Here is a 16855-nt window from a genome sequence, read left to right as displayed (position 1 = left end):
TATCCTTCCCTTTCTCTGGCTCATCTCTCACATAAGATATATCGTGTTTTTATTTTCTTAAAATCTGTCGTGTTTTTGGTTGGCCGCCGTGCTGACTTATCTCTTGTAATGATCTTGTATGGCCACCGTGCCATGACTGTCTGTTATGCTTCTATATTTTTTAGCTTGAATCAGTATTGATGCAATAATATATTTTTAATCATTACTCCCTCAATAGGGAAATTCAGTTTTTTCACTCTTATAATCCTTACATACACAGATACACCAAAAATACACACATTGACATACATAGGCATGTCAATAATTGTTGAGTGATGTCAGAGAGATGGAGCTGCTACATAGTGAGCGCTTCAAGCAATTAGGGCTTCGGTTCTTTTTGCTTTCACCATAAGTTGTCTGTGCGTTCCAGTACCCATACTACCATATTACACTGCCAGAAAAAGGAGTATGGTTGGGGTACATTCATGTTCTTTAAGGTACACCTGCTGTTGATGTACTGTCAAAGGGTCATAGTTGGTCCATAAGCTCTGGTGTATGCCCACCTCCTCTTATCCTTCTGTCATGTCAGGCTGTGCTGGAAAGCCTCATTTCCACTAAGCAGTCCTGTTCATATAAGTACCATTAGCCTATATATGAAAACGGCTATTTATGTGGGCTGTGCCTTTTGTACTGTTGTCTTGGTAATGTTAACAATATGGTGGTGGTGGCGCAACCTGTTTATTGTCGTGTAATAACGCTGTAACAGTTAGTTGGGACGAACTGACACGGCTTAGTGCACACAGCTGCACTCATATGCGGTATGTAGACATGCACATAACGGTAATGTAGAACCTCTGAAGCTCGATCACATTTTTTACTCACCTTCAAGCTTTCAATTATATATATATAAAAAAATCAACTCTCTTAAAATCAAAATTATGTGTTTTGTCAATTTTACTGATGAAACATTTAAGAAGTAGCTCATATGTTTATTTTCGTGTGACTCCATTGCGTCACTAATGTACTTCAGGCAGTTAACATGTAGAGTTGCGTATACATTTTAGCTGGAAGTTCCATTCCAAGAAGTATGTTTATAGTTGTCTTAAATGGCAGGAGAGGCTTCGGTACAGGAGAGCCGGAAAGTCTACGGAGGCTGAAAGAGCTCATTGCAGATATGTATCAAGTGGATTCATGCATACATTTTTCAGAAACGTTTTTGTGAAGGGTAATATTTTACAGGAAGGGTATATGAACATTAATGAAGACTCTTTGTGTGTTTTTAAATTCTAGTTCAGATGAGGAAAAATATTTTTGCATTGTGTGGTATAACTGTTCCTTTTCACTTGCTATTTTCTACAAGTGCCTGCTTTAATATGTGAGGACACATTGTGCATGCATGTGTATTCTTGTGGATATTGTCCGCATCTTTGACATATACAAACATATCCGACCTTGGATAGCTCTGTATTTTCTGGTCGTTTGTCCAGTGAGTGAATTTTAAAGTTGTCTTTCCAAAATCTGTGGGAGACACCTTTTAAGATATATATGCCAGAGTTTTCAGTGCTTAGCCTGTGATAACAGCTGTAGTCTATCATGTCCTCTGTGGCTCTGAGGGGCCCCACTGTCTGAAGTCTGGGAAGAAGCGTCTGATGATGGTCGATGTACAAACTAGAGGCGTGGAGTCTTTAAGAGATGGGTGTTTACCAGTCAGGGAGGGTCTAATGAAAGACAGTATATAGTGGCATTATGGGTTGTGTAGGATCTAGTGTTTATGGAAGGTTATACAAAGGCTTCCGCATCAATTAGGATCATTTGGACCGTTGGTGTTACATTTTGCTTGTTGATGTGTGTGTGTGATGTGTTTGGGTCTGTGGGTTCTGTATTGCCTTCAGATGGGTGTTACATATTATTGGTTGCTGTATGCGTTTTAGTATAGAGCACATTAAGCTCATACTTGTAAGGCCACTTGCTGATCAAAATTGTCTTGTCTTTCCTAAATCTCTGGGAGACACCTTTTAAGTATTTTGTGCTTCTTTACCAGATGGCCGGCAACTTTGTTTGACATTGATATTTGATTGAAAATTCTACATCAGGACAATATTGAATGCCAACATCAGTTTCATGTAGAATACTGATGACATATGATGTTAATATTTTGTTGGTTTTTTAAAAAAAAATGCTTAAATACTACCTACACCACTAGCTGATGACACATTTTCAGGTGGAAATACAAATGTTACTGCACCCTTAGCTCCACCTGGTGTGCATTTGGTACTACAGAGGTTTTACTAGAACAAAGGAATCAGATTCTGTGTTTTTTATATTACAGGAAGAAATGTGTGAGGTAAAACTTTTGCAAATTTCGTAGCTGAGAGAATGGAGCCTTCCACATTGTGTCACCCAGTCCTTGTCTGCTACCCCCCTCTGAGCCCACATTGATATTTACACCATGATACAGCACAGGTTCTCTCAGTGTGCCCACTCGAAAATGAGTTGTGAAAAAGTACAATACATCAAGACTGCCAAAGCTTGCTGCTATCTAAATGCCCCGCTGATTTCCCAGATTATCGGGCTTCACACTGGCACCTCAGTTGTGGTAATAAACATGTGTAATGGAGGTGTGTTGGTGAGAAAAGGAGCAACAACAAAGTGAGTCCAGTGGCTTTTTACAATCTGAGTTTCAGGATATAATTTGTGGCAATTAGATCAAAGATCAGGAACACTGAGGGTGAGTTTAGAAAGCAGATTTCTCTGCAGTTGGGTCATCGCTGGGTTTCCCTCAAACATCAAAAACAGATGGGAAGGAAAAAAAGACTACAAATAAGCATGTGGAAGCAGCTACATCTGAGGGGCCAATGGGAAAATATTTTGCAGAATGTGGGCTTTAATCACATTGGAGACACTTTTATACTTGAGGTGTGGTGGAACTTCTGGAAAGACGTGGGCATGGAACAAACCTCAGTAAGTTTCTGCTTCAGCGCCAGAGAGAAGAAGTTCACATTTCTATCATTTTCTATCATGCAGGGATAAGTAATTAAATGCACTGAATATATACAGCTACATGCCCACACCCCCATCGGACAGTATGCCTCTGCAGCCCATTATAGCTCACCACAAATAAGTCCCAGTCATACACCACATACATCACATGCTCTGGATGCGAGGATGTAAAGTTCAAAGATCCGCAGTGGAGTCATGTTGAAGGCAGATGTTGCGCTGTATATCAAGAGTTCCCGCATTATGTTTCTCCTGGGTAAGATGATAAGATGATAAGGCCAGGGCCGTCCTGCATGGGCCGGGGGGAGAGGTAATAATCGCAGCGTATAATTCAGGGTAATGAAGGCTCCGCCACTAGATCAGCCATAAAGAATGATAGGGGAGGCAGAGGGGGAGCCGCTCACGCGTTTGACCTCCACTGGCATCCCTCCACTTTCTATAAATTTGTGCTTGGGTCTGACTCCAGGCAAAAGGGAAGACGAAAGGAAGGAGATGGACAGATGTAGAAGAAAAGGAAAAGGCAACGAGGAAGAGATGAATGACAGAGTAAAAGAGAGAGAAGGTGCACATGATTTAGCCTCAGCCAAGATGCAGGTCAAATCTCGTGCTCTGATCTTTGGAGAAATTTACTCCACTTCTTGCGTCCTTTGAGACTACTGGTCCCAGAGAGGCGCTCCATAATGTATCGAGCCGGACTGAGAAAGGACATGAAAGGAAGAGCCTCTTTGTTTAATTTCTTGTGATTGCAACAGTTTAAGGATCCTGTCAGCTGTGAGTGACACATGAAAAAATCCCCCAAAATAAACTGCGGCATCTATTACCATCAAACAAGAAAACAATGTGCCATCTCTTGCACAACTCTCTCCCACTCAGCGCGTCCCTCCCTTCTCTGTTTTCCCTCCAGTTCATCGGTATGCAGGCGGTGTGGTGGTGTACTGTGGGCAGACTGGGCTGCGCTGCTCTCCTCTACATGTCTGCTAAATGACAGTAATTATTTTCCTGGGCTGCAGGCGACTCATGCATGTTTTATTTCCACCTCCACCTCCCCCATCTGCCTGCATGGCGATGCATGGCACACGCCATGGTGGAATGAAAAAAAGGAGGAAGCAGAGAATTTTATTTCTCTCCATACCTTCCTATGGGTCCCCACTGGGTTCTCCAGCCTCGGTCCCTTTACTGAGGGGGCCCGGGCTTTTATGGTACCAGAGGGGGTTTTGCAGGGACTGGCAGATGCTGTTAAGCTGGTCTCATGATGGTCTAGACACAGATAAAGGTGCCTAATGGTGGTTCACGTACACTGACTGCAGTTGTAAGCATTTTGCCACAAAATGGCCACCGTGTTTCAATTCGGGTCCAGGTGTCACATAGTGTTGGTGGTGACATCCATCAGAGCAAGTTTCTCTTCATTTCAACCTACAGTGGCTCTTAGATAAGGACTGTGACACTGCACAACATTTTCAGCTCCAACTGAAACAAAAGAAAACCAGCCCTGTCAGAACTCAGTCAAGGTTGCCTGATGAATACATCCCATTAAATCTGGAGAACGTTGTCCCCCCCCCCACCTTCATGGCACCGTGTTGTGTGTCACGCCGTCCTGTGACATGCAGCTCGTTTGGTGCGACTCAGGGGATCTCTAATACCCCTGCAGCTTTCATAATGAACATGTGGCTTCTCTCTCTTGGGCACAATTTAGCGTAATTCATAAGCAGAGGACGGGGCATTAGCCAGATGGTGCTGTGGGTGGCATCCTTTCTCTGGCCATCCATTAGAACTGTGCTGGTGACAAAATTCCAATGTGTGGAGACGGACAAGGTATCTGATTTCAGTATACAATTGTTTATGTGTGTGAGTGTTTGTGTGTGTCTGTGTGTGTGTGTGTGTGTGTGTGTGAGCAAGTTGGTAACCAGGATCTCTATAAAACAGGCTTTCGCAGGGGATACAACTCAAACTTAACCCTTTAAAACCTGAGGAAATTGGTTTAACTTCATTCAGAAATATGGGTTGCTTTGACAAGATATTGCCCAAAAATGAATTATTACCAAATAATTCCTTATTGTCACTGTTGAAAAAGACATATTGTGTCGAAAAAACAGTTAAAAACATCATGGAATAGAATGTCAAGAAGACAAACTTTTTAAAAAAAGTCATAGTATAGTATGTCCAAATAAGCCATTGTATGCCTTATTGAAAAATTACATACTGTAGTATGTAGAAAAAAAACTATTAAAGAAGCCATAATATAGTATGTCCAAAAAGTAAAAAAAAGTTAAAAGTTATTAAAAGTTATTAAATTAATACTGAAGACATCAAAACTATGAAAGAACACATACCTGTATGGGACAATTCCATGTGAATACCTTTTCTGAAGAAAAGTTGACATTTTGGGGATGCGACGTAATAGGTATATATTTGATTTTGTTGAATGTGAGTGTAGACTAGAAAAAGATGCAAATTAAAAGAATATATCTAAAAAATATATTAAAAAGGAAGGGCTGATGGTCTGTGTATCATCCACTCATTCAATTATTTAACCTGTGCATAAATGATGAGTGATGACCATACACACACACACACGCGCGCGCACACACACACACACACACACACACAGACAAAAACATAAACACACATGAGAGTGAATCAGCACACATATCAGTATAGACTCAAACGCAAGTGTACTCTCTCTCTCACACACACACACACATTCCGGGCAGCAACTCAGCCTTGCGTGGCTCTCATTTCGTCAGTGGAGGTGTCAGGGTCCCCATGGCAACTGTATAATGGGGCAGGCCTAATTCAATCCCAGGGGCGAATGGTGGGTCTGGCGGAGACGCAGAGGGAGAATTGGTCTGGGTCTGAAACCTATTCAAGTCAGAGCTGATGTGTTTTAGCTGCCGCATGCTCAGTCACTGAAGAGAAAACATTCTGTCTCCACTCATACCCAACTTTCTCATCCACTCTTAATCTCTCCTTTTGGCATGAGTCCTCTCCGCTCTCCTCTTCCTTTCATTCTCTGATTATTTTCACCATGTTCCTCCTCAGACCTTGTTCTCACTCTGTTTATTCACTTGCTTTTCTGTAACTATTTTCTCCCTTCACTTCCTCGCCTTTCTTTCCTCGTCCTCAGTCCCCCTTCTGTCTCTCTCTCTCCCTTTGCTTTGGTCTCTATTCAATCAATACCTCATACACTCCTCTCTCTGCCACTCGCTCTCTGACATTCAGACTCAGAAACCTGATAGGATTTCATTAGTACCTCTGGATCTTGTTGTATTATTGTTATCCCTCCCTGAAGAAGACAGGGATTAGCGCTGGGGCTGGAGACAACTTAAAGTAATAAGCCTGGAGCCAACAGTCCACTATCACACATACACAGATACTGCACACGCACTCCTACACCCACAAAAGGTGAGCGGGGAAGGGAAGGGAGAGAGGAGGCGGCGAAGATCCACATGCAAAAGGGAGGAGGCAGCCAGCACACTATTCCCGTATTGTTATTACCGTACCAAACCAATCACACAGCCTCATACATGCAGCCCAGTGAGAGCGAGGCTCGCAGCTTGTTAGGGAGGGAACAGTTTGTTACAGGGGGAGAATGGAGCGTAACTCCTGTCACTGGTTCTGCATATAGAACGGCCTGGGACTGGCCCGGGGCGATCTGTGTTTGCAGATGGGGGAGGGTAGGAAGGAAGTGGGGAGATTTGCATCCCTTTGACTCTATATCTCTGAGCACCAGGGGGAGAGGAAGAGGGAGAGGAGAGGAGAGGAGAGGAGAACAGAGGACAGGTGTAAGAGGAGAGAAGTTGAAAATGTCAGAGGAGAGGAGAGGAAAAAGGGGAGTGCAGATATAAGAGGACTCAAGGAAAGAAGAGAAGGAGATGAGGAGATAAGATATATAAGGAGTGGAAACGGAGAGGAAAAATGGGGGATCATAGGAGATGGGAGAGGAGAGGAGAGGAGAGGAGAGGAGTGGAGAGGAGAGGAGAGGAGTGGAGTGGAGTGGAGTCCAGGGGAGAGGAAAGGGGCTATAAGAAGAGAGGAGTGGGGAAAATGCCAGAGGAGGAGACACGGAGGATATAAAAGGAGTCGTAGAGAGAGGAGGAGGAGATGAGAGGAGAGGAGATGAGAGGAGAGGAAAAGAAAGCGAGGAGAGGACATGTAAGGAAAAAGGAGATATCGCCTCTCTTCTGGAGAGGAGAAGAAAAAGGGGAAAAGAGATACAAGAGGAGTTGAGGGGAGAGCAGAAGGCGAGAATAGAAAAAGAAGGGGAGGAGAGGAAATATAAGAGGAGTGGAAAAGGAGGAGACGAGAGAAAATGTAAGAGAATAGGAGATACAGAAGGAGACAAGGTAAAAGGAGGAGCAGAGGAGAGGAGAACTATAAGGGGAGAGGAGTAGATTGTGTGAAACACCAAAAAATTATCCTGAAAAAAAACTGTTGGTTGGTAGCTGTTGCTGATTGGTGCCGCCGAGCTGTACTCATGCGAGCATTTAATCCAATCTGATTTACATACTGTAGTGTTCGCCACAGTTGCACTTGACATAAAGTGTTTTTCACTAATACAAGCCCAGCCACACTCATGAGAGGGAGAGAGAAGATGTAGAGCCGAGGCTGCGCTGTTCACACAGCCATGCACACAGGCTCAGAGATTGGCCATTACATTGACTTGAATAGATTTCTTGTGTGCATGAATAGCCCAGTGAGAAAGAAAAAAAGGACTATGTTTCCTCTCCATGGGTTCATATTGATATTCATAGTGGCTCTCCACACCGAGAGCACAAATGTCACTGAAAACGGCCTTGATATATGCTCTCATTCTCTCCTCTTCCTGTCGCTCCATCCCTCTTTCCCCCTTCTTTGTTCCCCGTTCGCTGGACGCTTGGTGCCTGCTGCTGCCGGAAAGAAGAGGAAAAAAAGCAGACTGGATGATGGAGCGAGCGGGGGACATCACGCTGTTACTCATTTAGGCTTTTAATCAACCAGCGATGGAATGTTAAAGCTGTCTCTACCTGTGAAGCCCGCTAACCTTGACTATAGTGTTGTTTACTCCTGCGGTGCAGATCTTCAGTCCATGCTGCACTCACTATAAAATGTCACACTACCTGGAATGGGAAGCTTTTGGCTCTGAGGGCTATTCTGCAAGCCTGAAAAAATGTGGAAGCTGGCATGAAGTCATTATCAGCTCAGACTCCTTCTCTATAGTGTCCTTATCAAAGTCTTTAACATTTTTGCCTTTGCAACACTATAGAAAATCACATCTAATGAAGGCATGGCGCCCTGTTTGATGCATTTCATGTCTATGAAACATATTAAAGGAGGAAAGGGGGAGTCAAGTGGGTTTTTCCTCCATTTCTCAGCTTTCATTGTGACATTATAAACACTGGCAGGCAGATTTAGAGCCTTTGGACAGGCATCCGGCAGAGTGTTGGCAATAACAGTGAGAGATGAAGTGAAGGTATTTTTGGGTGGGAGCGCTCGGGTCGCAGGTGCATAAATCTCTGTATATTTGTTAATTGTCCTTGGAAATCATTGGATGACAGCACTGTTGGCTCAGGTTTGTCACTCAGACTGGGAAGTTATACACAGTGCGGGGATACACGAAAAGAAAGTCAGCATTTGTAACCAAAAAAATCATAACTTGCCTATCAAGATGCCAACAATCACTTCAGAGGATTTTGAAAAGCTTTTGCACTTACAACAACCTGTTTACTGTAAGGTGCATTTGAAAGAGAAGAAAAACTTTATCGTCCAAGAGTCATGAGTGCATCTTAGCAAAAATGATATGCATAAAACAAACACCAGATGAGGCCCTGCAGAGTAGCTGCACATTTCAGGGCACAGCTCCGATCTGGTGGTAGTTCAAGTGACATTTGGCTGACTTGTTATACATAGCTTAATATCTTCCAATAGCTTATAATGATTACCGATATTGGAACCAATAAAACATTTGTGGGCCAGAAATTGTGAAAGACTAAAATTAAATGATGTGTGTAACTTTATTCTAACATTTTATGTCCCTCCAAGGCTTGTTCCGCTCTGCCTGAAAACGGTGAGAATGTCAAAAGAGGTAAAAAAGATGGCACCACAGTGTGTGCTCAGGGTGTAAGTTATGGCTGTAACTTTCTCACTCTGTCAGGCGCTTTAACCGTCTGTCCTGGAGGACACATTAACTTGGTATCCTTAAATAAAGTCCTTTAAATAAAGCTGGGGGAGTTAAATAATGAGAAAGCTGCTCCCACTGTCCTTTCTGCTTTTAAATGAACCTCTGCCTTTCTTATTAATGTCCCCTTATCGCTCATCACGGCCACTGACCCGCTGCTGTAACCCCTTTCCACTCAACCACACGAGAAGCTCCGGCAAGTGGTCGCCGCAGAAGTAATTGAGGGCAATTTTCAAATTAAAATTTAAACCCCTCGTCCATCTTCATGCGGTGGGAGGGAGTGGAGGAGAGGGGTTTTGGGGCTGATGACTTGATCAGGTTTTGCGAGCTGGGCAGGTACTCAGGCTGGGCGAGGTGGGATGATGAACGAGGGGCATTAATCTCTGTGACAGAGAGAGAGGAGTTAGCAGCGGTGATAGCGGCGCTAACGGCTTTAATTAGCATTTAATCAGACGCCTCGGGGCCGATGGAGGGGGAGAGAGGAGATCAAACTCCAACGGCCCTCTGTAAGAAGAGGAGAAAAGGAAGACGGTCCCTGTGGTAGCTAGGCTGATGCTGCAGGCTGTGTTGAAGAACACATGCCTATGATCCTTTTTTGTACTCCTGTAATGATAGCAAACTCGATGCACCACAAAGGCCCTGGACCTTTTGCAGAAAGAGGTAGTGCTAGAGGAACATAGACTCTCAGATACTGTAAATGATCAGGCTTTTCTTCGATAGTTCAACTCCACAAGTACTGAAAAGTTCATTGAAAGGCTTATTATTAAAGACAAAGACAGTTAGTCTTTAAACTGTAAAATTTTGGGGCATATTCATGGAAATAGAAAAAATCACTTATCTTGTGATTTATCTTCACTTAGCATGTGATGTGCCACTAACAGGAAGCAAATGCTCATCCAGTATTACCACTAACTGCTGGCCACAGCTGCAGCCTGGTTATTGTAAGGTACAACAATAAAGAAGGAAGATTCCAAGTTAAAACATTTCTGAGATTATGAAAGTGCCTGTAAAGATGCAACCTGCCGCTGGATAATCAGCCTGCTCTTACTTCCATGTTGTCAGATACAGATGCTTTGCCATGCCCCAACAAACCATTGGCATCTGTTTAAGACACACCAGCATTTCAGCTGACTCAAATATTACCTTATCTGTAGCAATATTAGAAACTCAGATCAACTGACATAGTATAGACAGCAAGAAAGTCCATGGAGACCAGAGTTTGGGGAGGTGGATAAGTCAAATAAATACAGCACTTTCACCCAGGAGACCGCTGTATGTGTTCTTTGTGAAACTAAAAGTCATTGTTGACTTATTTAAACTACACTACTTAAGTTACATAGTCATTTACATGAGGCTATGGTATGTCTAATCCTAGCTCTGTATGAAAACATATTCATTTTAAGACTTTCAAGACATTTTTTCCACACCTAATCAAGTCAGTTTTCTGCCTAAAACCTAATCGCAACGGTTTTTCAGAGTTAACCACGTGTTACACTGTGTTTCATCCAGGAGACCACTGTGGTATCATACAGATGCAAAAGTGAGCCTTGTCTGTATCGGACATCAAGGGGGCATGACAAAGTTTCTGTATTTGATGACCTGGAAATGAGAAGGGGTTGTGATAACAGGTAAAAGAAAAATGTTTCCACTTTTCCAACAATTTGCATGGGGTGTGCTGTGTAAGCAAGTCACATACAGAGTGCTGTTGCTGCAACTGGACTAAAAAAACACAATATCTCAGAAACGAAGTTGAAACAAGAAAATCTGATGGCCATAACATACTCGCTTTGTTTTTTTCACAAGAATGCCATGTAAGGAACAGCGGGGATAACATTTAAAGACAGAGAGGACTGCTAAACTTGTGTGACTCGACAGATTTTAGAATCTAGCAATGAACTGTATAGTAACACCCCAGTTTGCAGATTTTGACTTTTTTTGCATAAAGAGAAAATGTGAGATACACTTTATTTTCGTTTGCAGCATTTTCTAGCGACTATAATCTGTCTTACCCAGTGCAGTTGAACGTCAGACTCAACACTTAGCTTTTGGTTTGACTTGAATATATGCTCTCTATAGGTGAAGCTATAAAGAATAATAGATCTACAGTTGTAGAGGAAAATGTCAAGGCCTTGATGTGTTGTGCAGCCATAAAGTGTGTGTGTGAAAGAGACGGTGAAAGAGAGGGAGTGAATGCTCTAGATAGGAGTTTTGATGGTGATGGTGAGGAAGAGGGCTTTTGGCATGAAAGGGGCCGGTGTGTGATCATGATGTCATTAGGAGTATACAGTGAGACAGACCGGAGGAGGCTGCTGTACTGCGCTACACCCAAGGGACGTCATTACCAACTGGAACTGAGCAGGGACCTGAGCACAGGTCAGACACACAGGAAGTGGTCTCGCGCACGCGCACACACACACACACACACACACACACACACACACACACACACACACACACACACAAACACACACAAGTGTACACTTACTTGCATGGATACACATATACATGCGTGCTTTCATGCTCTGACACACATACACACACACCGTTTCTCACAGGCAGGCATCCATCACATAACAAATGGACAGTCCTGTCTGGCCTCTGACAGCAGACGGCTGCTTTTGTTGCGAAACCTGACGAATTCCTCAATATCTAAGCGGACACCTCTATGGACAAATGTGCCTCATTAATGAGCACACACAGATGGACAATGCACACACAGACACACACACGCAGACGCGGACTGAGAGCTCGTGCTGTGCTAAGTTGCAGTGTGTATACCGGTGTAGCCGTCTGCGCTTCATTACTGTTCACACACAGACAGTTGCAGTGTTTTTGTGTCAATGTTTAATGAGGGGCTGGGAGTCTGGGGACCTTACTGCTGTCAGGAGCTCCTGTAGTCTGGAGCTACCACCTGTTCCCATTCACTCCCTAAAGGCTTTAACACACACACACACACACACACACACACACACACACACAACACAGACACACACAGGCATGCAAACAAGAAGGAGCACGCACAGAAAACATGTCTATACAAACACACACACCTGACAAACTGCATACACTGATTTAGTCATCCTGTGGCACCACTGTCAATGTTAGACGCATGTAAACAGGTTATTGTGGTTGGCTGAGCCTGGCTGGCTGACAGAAGCTACAAAGACCATGGGAATATCAATTGATACATTTCATATTCCCCGTCAGCTCGCCTGAGATGACAGCGTGAAAGCTGCTGCCAGCGAGAGTGATCCCTCTATGGCTTTTTCTGACACTGCTGTCTGATGGAGATCTGAGCGGTTCTGACTGATCGGCACTCACCGATACACTGACCAGCAGCGTGCCTTCAAGCTCACGGGTTGCATCCCGTAACAATCTACAACACACTATTTGAGACAATAGTGCAGCTGCATGGAAAAAAAATTTGAACCGCTACCACCTGGTTGTATGCCTTCATGATACAGTTTTCATCCATGTTTGACCTTTTGGATATAAAATGCTATCACTTCATCACTCTATTCTACTAGACATTTTTGTGTCAACATTTGCATAAAGTTCTGAACTTATGGCCAAAAATACATTTTGTGAGGTTACCTTTGATCTTTACCAAATTCTAACCAGTTCATATTTGAGTCCTAATGGATGTTTGTGCCAAATTTGAAGAAATCATCTTCAGATACTGTGTGCATGAGAAGGAGATGGTCGAGGTCACAGTGACCTTCATCCTTTTTTTCCTATGACCACCAAAATCTAGTCAGTCAATCATTGTATCCAAGTAGACATTTGTGCCAAATTTGAGGAAAGTCCCTCAAGGCGTTTCTGAGATATCGCATTCACAACGATGTCACGGACGGACAGAAAACCCAAAAACATAATACCTCCAGCCATGAATATTGCCAACGCAGAATCACTAAATAATCTGCAGAGGACGTTATGATACATTTCAAAAAACTAACTTTTATTAAAACAAAAAACAAAAACAAAAAAAATCAATTATTGACTCATTAACAAGATTATAAAACAGTGATTTAGTTACATAAATAAATTGATATCGGTGTATCAAATCTTAATTTCATAAGCATGTATACATGGGTCATTGTAATAAATAAAATGGGAGAGCAGAAGATTCCTACACAAATAAACAAAAAAAAAGAAAAAAAAACAGCTAGAAAGACTCGGAGGAAATTGTTTCTGAAGAGAACAAGAGACACTGGACAACGTATTTTTTTCACCAAACACACGTGAGGAATTGCTTTGTTAAAGCATGAGTTACACAGCCATTCACTTACTAATTAAGGACACTAAAGCTGGGACCAAGGTGGGTTGTCTGTCACCTCTTAGAACGCGTTTGGTTGTTAGATAGATCTCCTGTTTGGTTACTTTAAAGCGTTAAGACAAGGCAAGAGAAAAGGCTGCTTTTATCTTTAATGAACACAAGATAGAAAAAGGATGCACAGAAAAAGAAAAAGTCAGACATATAAAGAAGGTAAAAAGGCAAGTAATGACAGGACAGCTGAACATTGCAGAGGAGACACTGGAGATTCTGCGGCGAATGAAAGGAGGAGTTTTTTTTAATCTTGAGCCTGTGCATAATTATCAATGTGTTCAGTTGCACAACTATTAGGTTACTCTGCAAGGGTTATATTAATGCAACATGAGGCAGACTTCAGCCAAGAGATGTCCTAAAATGCATGTAAGGCCGGACACTTAATACATGATTATTAACCAGTTTCATCCCTAATTAACTCCTGTATTATCTCCTGTATAAAGCACATTACATTTTTTCCCCCATAGGATCCTATGGAAAACTAGGCTAGTGCAACCGCTTACATGCATAATTAAATCCTGTATTTTTTTCAAACATTTATTGACCATTGGCCTGAAGTAGTCTACCTCCACCCCCTTTCTATGCTTTAGTCAGCAGGAATGAACATTTTCCTCCACCATCACCAATTTTACTCAACCTGCATTTCATGATGGGATCCAGCGTCTCAAGCATGAGGCCTTGTGAATCCAAAAAGCTGTCGACAAAGTCAGTCAAGTCCTTCTGATATGTTCTGTTTTCAACAAAAGTGGAAAAAAAACAAGAGAAGACAAAAGAGAGAAGGAGAGCAAGAGAAAGAGAGAGAGACAGAGAGATAGAGAGAGAGAGAGAGCAAACTACAGCGGCTTCAAGTATTTCACATTACATAGAATACTCTGTATAAATTAGTTAACATATACTTTCAGATCCTCCATATTCAGACATATACTATGGCATATATACAGAGTACAATAAATGCTCGCTCATGTTGTGTCGTGTTTTTGTCTTTTTCCTGTAGTCAGTCGTTCATTTGTTCCGCCTTTTTTTTTCCTGTGTAGAGAAATCCCTGAGAACGTTCTGGTTGACAATTACTGAAGGTTCCACACAATGAACTTTAACAGTAGAAAGTCTAATTTCTATGATTCACATGCACAGAGGGAAATGACACTGGCCTAGTCTGAAAAATACAATGGTGACGGTTGGGAGATGAGAGGGGACTGACATACTGAATTCGAAGCGTGTTAGAGCCAATTTTTTTTCGGGGGTGTAAGTACCGATGCCGGGGCAGTGACGTACAGCAGAGCCGAGCGCAGAAACACTCAGCGGGACTCCACATCTCCTCATAACCTTGGTCTCAATCTCCTGTTTAATTAAAAATGGTCAGCTATCGTAGATGATACATATCATGATCGCAAAATAACAAAAATGGGAGCAGGTTCAATACCGTATCATGAGGTAGTCGTCTCCCTCTGGGTATCAACTAGAAAACTCAACTTTAATGGTTATTTAGTCAGACTTAGGCTGTTAAAAATCACAGCTGTACTACATTACATTAATGTAACAATAATACTCATTATCTGTGTGTAATGTGCCGTCACGATAGCGCCTGCACACTGTCTAAAACAGGTACTTATTACGGAGGTGGGGAGGATTACAACAATAACAACAACACAAGTTAGCTAAGAGCATTGTTGTGTGTAATGAAGCTAAAACCTGGGACCCAGAGAAAACTAATGGCTGCTCAAGTGCTGCTGCTGCTGCTGCTACTGCTGTGTCTAAAGAAATGCTGATGGCGGCTTTCTGTCAGTGCTAACCCAAGCTGTGCCGAGCCGAGCCGAGCTAAGCTGTGCAGTGCTGGCCAGCGCCCGCCGGTGCGGGCCTGGACAGAGGGAGGTGCTCTGTGTGGTTTAAAGCCTTAGTTTCTCTTTGAGGATGCCGAGACATAGTTTTTTTTTCTTCTTTTATGTTTTTACATGAGCGCTATTGTAGAAGGGCCTCAGCCACTTGACAACATATAACTCAATATATACTGAAAAAGGGAAAAACGATGCTTTAAATCATAAAAAAACAAAATTAAAAAAAAGCCATTTCACTTTTCATTTTCCTCTCGCACACATGTAGAGAAATACACACAACATTCACAACGTGACAAATTTCCTCTCTTCTGAAAAATAAAAACACTTCTGTACACATAGTAGTAATAATATTATTAATAATAATAATAGTAATAATGTTTATAACAATAACAACAGCAAGAACAATAATACCGTGTGTGGCTCTGTTGATTTTTTTGTCTTCTTTTCCTTTCTCTTTTTGCTTCATTCTACAAGTCACATCCCTCTTTTTACTTGTCTATTTTATAAGTCCAAAAGAAGTTCAAAAGGCAGACTCAAGTTAATAGAAAAGTACTAGAGCAGGAGGGGAGCGTTTGGCGTCCCTCGGCCTCACCCTCAGCCGAACCGCTCCCTTACCAGCATCATCAGTTTCTTTTTGCCCTTGTAGATCTGTTTCAGGTTGTCTATGAACTGCGTGAACTGAATGTGTCCGTCGTGCGCCATCATGAAAGTCTCCCTGGCCTTGCCTAGGAACTCGATGAACTCGCTGTAGTGGCGTGGGCTGATGTGTGTAAGCCGCGAGTGCGTGGTGTTGATGTAGGCCCCGATGGTTGCGTCCAGCAGCTGCCTGAGCGGCGCCTTGTCCAGGGACATCAGCTTCCCAGAGTTCCTGCGGCTGTGCAGCGCCGACACCATGCCCGGCGTGGTCAGGGTGCACCGCCGCAAAATGTCCGAGAGCACGGTGGCGCACTTGACGCTCTTGACCACTAGGGGGATGACGGCGGCTAGCTCATTCTTTCCCAGCGAGTGGCTGAGCGCGCAGGCCCAGAGCACGTCGTTGATGGCCGGGTGTGTGTCCTGGTTGTAACTAAGGTTCAGATGAGCCATGGCTAACGTCGCCAGCTTATACGCCCTCATTGGGTAACCGCGGTGTTCCATGTAGCGTGCTATAGTGAACAGCTGTGTGTAGCTCATCCCTGTCGCCGCTGCATCCAGTACAATCTGGTAGGCTGTCTCGAAGGCAATGTGGTCCTTTTCACAGAGTGTAAGAGCAGAGAGGGCGCAGTTCTGGGGGTCCTTCATGGCACACTGCAGGGCGAGGGTGCGGGCAGATGATGCCAGGTTCTCCTGCTGGTGGCAGTCCAGGTGGAGGCGTACGATGGTGCTGTTGGACATGACAGTGGTAGCCACGATACTGGTGGCTTCTGTGGGGGTGAAAAGGGTGAACCAGCTCTGCATGATGCTGTCCAGTGCGTAGACACCTGGAAGACACAAAACGGGCAGAACAAAGAGAAAGTTGGAAGACTAAGTGATTAGATAAAGTGCATCTTGAGACAATCAGACATGTTTAAGTAGTGAGGCACACTT

The 16855-nt window shown here is 43.3% G+C and overlaps 1 protein-coding gene across 1 annotated transcript in view; it reads right to left on the bottom strand.

The window, feature by feature from the left end:
* Positions 1–13175: 13175 nt before the first annotated feature.
* Positions 13176–16855, bottom strand: part of LOC121944365 (zinc finger SWIM domain-containing protein 6-like) — a 55043-nt gene continuing 51363 nt past the window's right edge. Inside the window, exon 14 of the mRNA XM_042488133.1 lies at positions 13176–16749. Within this exon, the coding sequence (XP_042344067.1) occupies positions 15884–16749 (866 nt within the window). The 3' untranslated portion in view covers positions 13176–15883. The remainder of the gene's footprint in view (positions 16750–16855) is intronic.

The sequence above is a fragment of the Plectropomus leopardus genome, chromosome 6 (assembly GCF_008729295.1).
Source record: "Plectropomus leopardus isolate mb chromosome 6, YSFRI_Pleo_2.0, whole genome shotgun sequence".
Lineage (NCBI taxonomy): Eukaryota > Metazoa > Chordata > Actinopteri > Perciformes > Serranidae > Plectropomus > Plectropomus leopardus.
Note: the sequence above shows the minus strand (reverse complement) of the source record. Positions and strands in the feature narration are given on the sequence as shown.